Source organism: Diospyros lotus, chromosome 8 (assembly GCF_014633365.1).
Source record: "Diospyros lotus cultivar Yz01 chromosome 8, ASM1463336v1, whole genome shotgun sequence".
Lineage (NCBI taxonomy): Eukaryota > Viridiplantae > Streptophyta > Magnoliopsida > Ericales > Ebenaceae > Diospyros > Diospyros lotus.
In genome coordinates this window covers 8,969,334-8,979,137 of record NC_068345.1, presented here as the reverse complement: position 1 = coordinate 8,979,137, position 9,804 = coordinate 8,969,334, and the positions used below count along the sequence as shown (strand labels likewise).

Here is a 9,804-nt window from a genome sequence, read left to right as displayed (position 1 = left end):
TATCCCTTTCTCTGTAATGAACGATGTTTTCTCCTGATCTGGAGGATACATCATTATTTGATGATACATCGAGAAGGCATCTAGAAAGCTCAACAGTTGATACCCAGATGTTTCATCCACGAGACGGTTAATTCGAGGTAACGGGTAAGAGTCTTTAGGACACGCCTTGTTGAGGCTAGTGAAGTCTATACACATGCACCATTTTCCATTAGATTTTTTAACCATGACGACATTTTCCAGCCATTTTGGGTATAAGACCTCTCGAATGAAACCTGCCTTTAATAGTTTATCAACTTCATCTTCTAATGCTGACAGTCTATCGGGGGTAATATTCCTCTTCTTTTGTCGGACAGGCTTGAACTGAGGGTCCACATTCAGATGGTGACATATCACGTCTGGCCTGATCCCTAGCATATCCTTTGGTGTCCAAGTGAAGACATCCAAGTTTTTCCTTAGGCACTCACAATTTCTTCTTTTACTGATTTCGGAAGCTGTGTGCCAACATACGCCAACTTCTTGGGGTCTGTATTGCTTAAGTGCACTGCTTCTGACTCTTCCACTGGTTAGGGCTTGCAAGCAATCTCTTCTGTCAAGGATTTGTGTATAGCTTTCTCAGCAATAGACAAAGTCTCTTCTGTCCTTTTTCTTTTTGTAGATGACACATAACAGGATCTCGCCTTCCTCTGATCTCCACGAACTTGACCCACTCTTGAGAGCGTGGGGAACTTCATTAATAAGTAGCAAGAGGACATTACAGCTCTCATATCGTTGAGGAGCAGTCGGCCTAAAATCATGTTGTATGCTACAGAAGGGGCTTTGACCACCATAAAATTTCCCTATCGGGTCACACTTTGAGGGTCGGCGCCCAATGTGACTGGTAGTTGAACAGATCCCGCCACTGGGACAGCTTCCCCAGTGAAGCTGTACAAGGGAGATGTCACTCTTCTCAATCGGTTAGGGGACATATGCATTTGCTCGAAACAATTCCAATAGATCAGATTAACAGAGCTGCCGCTATCCACCAAGATTCTACTAATAGGGTGTTTGGCGACAATTGCAGAAATTACCATTGGATCGTTATGCAGGAGTATTATATCACCCCTATCAGTAGGGGTGAATGTGATGGGCTCCTCGTCTTCTCTTGCCTCCATCACTAAATTGACCTGGTAGGCCTGACGAGCGTAGGCTTTTCGAGAAGAAGTATTCCCAGCTAGAGTCTCGCCCCCAGAGATGACATGAATGGCTTCATGTGTTGGCTCATTATCGGGGGGGGGGGGGGGGGGGGGGCATCATTCTGTCTTCATTCTGCCATAAATTTCGTCTGTCTTAACCCTCGGGTCCTTCTTCCATTCTCTGATGATCTCGGTTGTTTCTTCCTTCAGCCCTTACATACCTTTGCAAGTGCCCTTCCCGAATGAGTGCTTCAATATGATTTTTTAACTCCCTACACTGGTCAGTAGAGTGCCCTCGAGTCTGGTGATACCTGTAGTATTCTTCTTGATTTCTCCCCATGGGATGGTCTGCCTTCTTCGGAAGCTGAAGAAGGCCCGACCCCTCTACTGTCGCCAGTATAATTGACCGGGGTTGATTGAGCCTAGTGTAATGATGGAATTATGGTCCAACCGCATCTAACCTCCTGGTTCGGTCTTTTCGCTGATTCAATACTTCTTCATTATCTCGCTCTTTTCTTTTCCTTTCCCTATCTTCATTTTCCCCTATTGTTATCATCATCTCTGTGTGGAGTATGTACTTATTGGCTCTGACAAACAGGTCTGCCAAAGATTTCGGCGGGTCTAGAGACAATGATTCTTGCAAAGGGGGTAGTCGTGTCTCTTGGAACATAGCGGACACAGCCATTTCAATAGGCAAATTGCAAATCTCAAGCATAGCATTCCGAAATCTGTCCACGTAGTGACGTAAGGTTTCCTTATGCCCTTGTCGAATGCTAAGAAGGTACGTTGCATCTTTCTTCCTTTGACTGTTAATAATGAATACCTTGATAAACTCTATTTTTAGCTGCCTGAATGAAGAAATGGATGTTTCGGGTAAACCATTAAACCAGGCCCGAGCGTGCCCAGTTAAGGTTAAGGGGAATGCCCTACACATTATCTCATCGTCCCATCCATGAAGCATCATTAAAGATTCGTAATTTTGCACGGATCATAGGGGTCATCTTTGCATGAATAAGGGTTTATTTGGGGCATTTTAAACTTTCTCGGCAAGGGTTTCTCCATTACTTCTGCCACGAATGGTAGTTTTCCTAGAGATTGTTCATCGGGAGCAGGTAATAACTTGTTCTGTTGCAGTACCTGCTCTATCATTTTTTTTATGTCGGTTGTCTCTCGTGCACTAAATGTGGTAGGGTTGTCATCAGGCCCATCTCTCTGTCTAGAATCCCGATCTCTTTCCATAGGAGTGCTGGCTACCATTTCAGAGTATCTTCCTCTTTGTGGACTTCGCCTTTCAGTCTTTTGATGATCAATTCCTCCTCGTTTTTCTCGCTATGGAGAGGTTTGGCTATGAGCTCCTCTAAAAGGGGATCTTGGTGGATCGTTTTGAATATGGACATGTTGAGCATGGGTTTCAGGGCTCACTTCTTAGTTGGAGCCATAAACTTTGCAAGATACCAGCCATTTCCCGAAGGGCTTGCATTCCTTCAGAATGTTGTTATCGTAGAGCCTCATACTCCACTCAAAGAACAATAGATGGGACTTGTATCCCTGGGTAGGGTCCTAAGAGAACATGTGAGGCAGTAAAAGGTGGCACTTGAAGTTGCACCCCTAATGGGTGAGAGGGCTCTGGAAGAGGCGGCTGCTGGTGAGTGAGGGATGGAGGACCCTTACGAGGAGATTGATGGATGAGGGGCGGTTGACCCCCATGGATGAGGGGTAGCGGGCCCTCTTGGGTAGATGGATGTTGTTCTTCCGCTCGAGCGAGGGTCTCTCGTCGAGGTGATTGGGCACCCTTTGAGAGGGTCTGGCAATTACTTCGGGTTTGAGCCATAGTGAGGGAATAGTTCTGTAGCCTTTTGTTTGCGTTTCCCATAGACAGCGCCAATTGTTGTTACTAGGTAAGAACAATAAATTTGTTGAAAGGGAAACTACAGATGGATGACCCTCTAATGGATGATTCGAGAGATGGGTGACCCTCTCGTGGTGCATTTGAGAGATGGATGAGTCTTCCGGGGTGAGCACGGCGATGGATGAGCCCCTTGGTCAGGATGAGAACGATGGATGACCTGCTGGAAAAAGAATCGGTTAAGGGCGCGGGCGAAGGTCCTCGCATGAACCCTCTGATGCTTAAATTAGAACACTGTAGAAGTAGGATACTTGAAAGTAAGAGTGTAAATATGAGAGCCAAAGATTGTATACCAAATGAGGGAAAGTGACCTCTTATTTATAGTAACACGAGGGGCATCCATGTGTTGCGTGTCCTGAGCTTTGTGGCAAGAATCTCAGAGAGGCTTTGATCGAGTCTCGCTGGAGTAGTTTTAGGCCGATTATCTTAGAGGCGTTGGCGCAAGAATAGGGGGCACGTGGATGTCAGTGCGGCACCTTGGGTGACCCTCACTCGGGGGTATGCACAAGCGCGGGCAAGGAGAGCATAAGGGGCCGTGCGCGCGGGTGCACGAGGTCGGGTGCGAAGGGGCCATGCGCAGGGGGTCGCATTGCACGCGCGGATGGCCGTGCTCACAGGGGGCCACATGCGCTGATGGCCGTGTGCGCAGGCGACCGCCAGCGGAGGTGCGCGCGGGCGGTCGCGCGAGTGGGGTCATTTGGGGGGCCGCGTGCTAAGGCCACGTGCTAAGGCACGGCTCCCCCGAGTGGGGTCATTTGGGGGGTACTTTACCCCCGAGTGACCCTCACTAGGGGGGAAGGCCTCCCGTAAGGACGCGCGCGGCCGTCTTAGTGCGGGGGCGCGCGGGCGGCCGCGCGCACACGCAGTTGAGCCCTCCCCGAGTGGCGTCACTCGGGGGGATCCCCTTGAGGGCCAAGGGTGCGGCCCCCGCCAAGTAGCCGCGTGCTGCCTGGCTGCGGGCCCGTGGAGGGGCCGTGTCGGGCGCGCCCGCACCCCTGGGTGGCTTTCTTTGGTCACCCATGGGGCTGCTGCGTGGGGCTCCCTTGGGCTGCCACGTGGCGTTTGTACTACTCTTCTCTTTTCAGTATTTTTATGCATAACAATTATAAATTTCCATATGAATAAGATTCAATGCACGCTCTCTGAACTACTCAATATGTTAATGATCGCACAGTCCCAAATAAAAGACAAAGGCAAAGAAGGTGTTCTTGCCATAAACTCTTTTCAAATTGTTTAAAAAGAAGAGTTTTAATAAAAGGATAAAAAAGTTGGGGCCGAAGAAGAACATATCTAAGGCAAAATCAAAGGAAAGAACAGGCAAGGGAAAATATTTCCATTGCCAAAAAGATGAACATTGGAAGAGGAATTGCCAGAGTATATCTAGAGCTTAAAAGTCAAGTGGTCTGAAGCTTAAGGTTAATCCAATTCTTTCTTATTTCTTATTGAAATGATCAATTCAATTGGTCGCCATCCTATTTCCTAGATTCTTGATTCTGGTGCTACATCTCATATATGTGTTTGCATGTGATCTTGTAGAAAGTAGGCTTCTTCAGAAGCAAAAATTCATCCTTAGAGTGGGCATTGAAACAAGAATTGATTCATTAGCTATAGGGATTTGTTTTGTACTTTTACCTTTTGGGCATGTATTAAGACTTAAAACTATTTGTGTACCTAATGCCATTCGGAATGTAATGTCTATTCCAAGACTTGTGAAAGACAATTATGAATTTTCTTTTGCAAAATAATATGTATTATATTCATTATGGTAATGAATGGGTAGGCATGGGTATTCTTGTGAATGGTCTTTACATTCTTGAATTGTATGAGAGTATTAGAGGTAAAAATATAAATATTATAACCGCTAGCAGCGAGAAGCATTCTCGTGATAATGGTGTTGATCCTAAACAATTACGACACTTGAGACTTGGTCACATTAACGAGAGGAGGATTATTGAGTTGGCTAGACGTGGATTAATTGATCTAGTAGATTCTAAACCTGCGCCAACTTGCGAGTCTTACCTTCTTGGGAAGATAGCCAAGTTACCATTTGTTGGATAAAGTAGGAGGGCTAATGAATTGTTGGGATTAATCAACACTAATATTTGTGGACCATTTTCTGTTATGGCACTAGGTGGTTATAGCTACTTAACCTTTATTGATGACCTCTCGAGGTATGTCTATGTGTACTTGATGAAGTACAAGTGCAAGGCCTTTGAAAAGCTCAAAGAGTTCAAGGTAGAAGTAGAAAACTAAACAGGAAAAAGTATGAAAGTACTTCGATCAGATCGAGGTGGAAAGTACTTGAGTACTGAATTTAATGATTACCTCAAGGCTTATAGTATTATATCTTAATTGAGTCCTTCTGCTACACCATAGTTGAATAGGTTTTCTAAGCATATAGAAACTGTAGCTTGTTAGACATTGTTGTGACTTGGCTGCATTCTCACCCTGCAATTAAAACACAAAACAAAACACAATAAAAATTTTATATATATATTTTTTTATTTAGGTGAGAGGTTTATACTCGTCAGTGTATGAGTGCAGTTGTAGTCCAAATTTAAATTTATATTTTCTGGATGAATCCAGGTCGTCCACTGAGAGATTTATTTATGGCAAAAGCAAAAGAATGTCACACACACGCACACGCATTTAGATGAATTGGTAACAAGATTTTGTTTTATGAATTTTTTTTTATAACAAATATTAGAAAATAGAGCAAGGTAGAAGTTAACATAAATGCTTAATGTGAGGATATTAAATTGGATAGCACTTGAGTTAAGACAATTTCAGCACCAACCCATTGATTCCCAAATTTTAGCAAACAAGGTTAGTAACATTAATTTCATTTCAGATATGAGGGTTTGTTACTAAATGCAATTAGAGATGATGATAGTTCTAGTTTAAGCAATCCCCATACATGATATGCGGGATTCTAATTTAAGCAACTACCATAAATCTAATTACAATTAATATACAAAACAACTAAATTAATCATCCGGGTTTGGGTATGATAGTGTTTCCAGTTCTAGTAACTCTCATGCGTGACATGAAAGCTCTAAGTTAGGCTTACACTCCAATCCAAACCTAGTGATTTTTCAATAATTAAAACTCACTCATACTGAAATTTAAATTAATGATACTCATTTTAAGCGCAGCTTTCTTTGGGAATCATTGGCGTTGGACACTGTCCTTGCCTTAACCCAAGATTAGGTTTAGCTACTCATTTCTATTTAAAAGTTAATTAACAAGAATTTAAATGGCTTAATTTAAATAACAAAATTTAAATGATAAGAATTGAAATAGCAGAAACTAACCGGCCATTTAGGCGGTGGATAATTGAAAGACAAGAATTAAAATTACAGAAATTTAAAAGCAGAAATTAATCGGCCATTTAGGCGGTGGATAATAAAGTAACAATAAATGACATAAGAATTTAAAAGAAGAAAGAAAGGAAGTAAGATTACAAGAGAAAACAAAAGAGAGAATAAGAGCAATTCTCTAAGGGAAACTCTAAGAACAAAACTAAACTTTGATTCAAGTAATAACCACCTCTCACAAATGCACCAAAGTGAGCTATTTACAGCTCACAAGATGCAATACAAGCAACACAATTATTTAACAAAACATTCACCTAACTAGTGGAAGAAAATTAGGTAAAAGACAAAAAATACAAAAGACTTTGTGTGGTGGACTTCTCATAAGAATACAAAAGACTTTAGGTGGTAAATCACTTATATAAAAAAAAATACAAAACAAAGAAAAGTCTTCTACAAATTGGGCTTTGTTGGGTCTTTGATTGGTCTTGGGCCTTTGGTTGGATTTCATTTGATAGTTGGGCCAAGTACACTTGAAACATCCTCTAGACTCCATAATTGGCCTTTGAATTTGAGCAATAAAAAATGGGTAATCCAATGTCTTCGATTATGCCCCTAATTATTTTTAGAAGCCAACTTCCTTGCTTCATCCTGTAATAATATGTAATACGAATAATTATTTACTTTAAGCATAAATATAAAGCCAAAATAGGGATATAATTCATTAGGATATAGGAAATATTGACCCTTATCATGACTAGAATACAACAATTGAATTTGTTTGTCTTGGGAACAACCAAAGTAAAGTCCGTCAAGGAAGCAATAAGGTCTAGGCCACCACGCGGAGAGTGAATAGAGGATGGGGAGCACTGAGGTTTCAGAGGTCCTTGGATGGACCGTTTGAATCTTTGTGGGAGAAGCCCTAGAAAGGTCTTCGGGAGACTATGCTCAAGTATGTCTCGGAGAGTCTTCAAGGGACTAGCCTTGGATGGATGGCAAAGCCTTTAGGGACACGACACCGATAGGGTCTGTAACACGGAGACAATTAGAAGGCACACGCAGGCCCTCTGATGCCTAAGTTAGACATTGATGTCTCGGAGTAGAATGTAGATGTATGTTGATGAATGTATCCATGAGGTATCTTATACGAGTCTTCGGGGGAGTAGGTTACCGATGGGTTGTATATGGCTTAGAGTTTAAGTCTTCAGGTTTAAGGTCTTCGAGAAAGAGGAAAGGGGTGGTGAAAGGTTCCAAAATGATTCATTTTCCATGGAATAAGTAGGTATTTATAGACATTTGATGGTCGGGCCCACAATATGTGGTATTAGAGTATACCGACTCTCTAAGAAAGACGCCCCGAGTGAGGCTAAAGGTCCTAGAGGTATCTTTGGGGTGAAAGTGCCTTGATGAGTATCCTCTAGGTGGTCCAAAGACTCTTTGGAGCCATTGGGTGACTTCTGCTCAGGAGACTCTAGGTGAGTCTTTGGGCTATGTAATGCCGAGGTTTGATCATCCCGGACACTCTCTGAAGGCTCTAGGGGATTCTCATTTGGGAGACTCTCAGGGGTCATCCGGACTTATCAGGATACTTCTATGGTTTTTTGGGGTTTTGGGATTTTCCTAGGGCACCCTACAATAGGCATGGTGTGTTTTATGATTGCTTATATCAATTTTCCTATTTCACTGTGGGGATATGCTTTTTCCATTGGTATTTATGTCCATAATAAGGAACCAAGCAAATCTGTTGAGACAACACCATATGATGTATGGTTCGGGCGATGACCTAGTCTGAATTATCTTAGGACTTGGGGTTGTCCCACTTTTGTTAAAAATCTCAAAACAAACAAGATAAAGTCCAGATTTCACAAAGGTAGATTTGTGGGGGTATCTTGAATATTGTAAAGGATACTATTTCTACTTTCCATTGATCAAACAATGTTGATCATTAGAAATGTTGTTTTCATGGAAAAATAGTTTATTTAGGAAGGCAGTGTTGAAAATAAAGTATAATTGAAGAGGTGTCTTTTTCGCCACAAGTCACACCTAGTTAGGAGGTTGATCTTGATTCTATTGGTCCATGTAATGTCATCCCACAAGAACTTCGTAGGTTTGGTAGAGTATCTCATCCTCTAGAATGATATGGATTTATTATAAAGGAGATATGGAAAATATTCTTGTATGGAGATAGTGATCAATTAGTTGATCCTACCACCTATGAAGAAGCAATATCATATATTAATTCCAAGAAACGGTAATAAGCTATGCAATCTAGAATGGAATATATGTATTACAACTAGGTTTGGAATTTGGTGAATCCACCTGAGGAATTGTTCATATAAGGTGTAAATGAATTCATAAGAGAAAGATTGGTGTTAATGGGAAGGTACAAACCTTTAAAGCATGATTAGTGGCGAAAGGGTATCGTTAGAGGCAAGGTGTTGACTATGAGGAAACCTTTTTGCTAGTCTCTATGCTTAAATCCATCAGATTGATGCTAGCTATTGTTGCACACTATGATTATGAAATTTGACAAGTGGATGTTAAGACTGCGTTCTTGAATGGTTATCTTAAGAAATATATATTCATGGAATAGTCGCAGGGCTTTGAATAATTAGATAGTAATAAAGTATGCAAGCTTAAGATATCCATTTATGGTCTTAAGCGAGCTTCATGCCCTTGGAATATCTGGTTTGATAGTGAGATCAAAGAGTTTGGTTTCATTAGAAATTTAGATGGGCATTGTGTATATAAGAAAGTTAGTGGGAATGCGCGAGCATTCCTAATCTTATATGTGGATGACATTCTCCTTATGGGAAATGATGTTTTTATGTAGATGTCAATAAAAGTTTGATTGTCCAATAAATTCTCCATGTAGGATTTTGGAGAGATGACCTACATCTTGGGAATCCGTATATATAGAGACAGAGTAAGGAGATTGATAGGTTTATCCCAAAGCTTGTACACAGAGAAGATGCTAAAGAAGTTTAGCATGGGGAATTCCAAAAAGGGTTTTGTGCTCTTTTGACATGAAATTCATCTCTCTAAAGGGATGTCTCCCAAGACTCCTGAAGAGAGAGAGAGAGAGAGAGAGAGAGAGAGAGAGAGAGAGCATGCAGAAGATTCCCTATGCTTCTGTAATTGGGAGTTGGATGTACACTATGTTGTGTACTAGGCTTGATATCACTTACGTAGTGAGTGTTACTAGTAGATATCAGTCTGATCCAAGTTTAGAAGATTGGTTAGCCATGAAACATATCCTAAAGTACGTGAGAATGACTATGGAAATGGTTTTAGTTTATGGAGGAGGTGAGCTTTGTGTTGACGGGTTCACAAATTTAGACTTCCAATCTAATATTGATAATAGAAAGTTTACACCAGGGATTATTTTTTTCTGTAATGGTGGAGTAGTTAG

At 41.6% G+C, this 9,804-nt stretch overlaps 1 protein-coding gene across 1 annotated transcript; it reads right to left on the bottom strand.

Annotated features, from left to right (window-relative positions):
* Positions 1-1,611: 1,611 nt before the first annotated feature.
* LOC127808504 (uncharacterized) lies at positions 1,612-2,136 on the bottom strand. Its single transcript, XM_052347079.1, has one exon. It carries the CDS (start codon positions 2,134-2,136, stop codon positions 1,612-1,614), a length of 525 nt encoding a protein of 174 aa, XP_052203039.1.
* Positions 2,137-9,804: the final 7,668 nt, after the last annotated feature.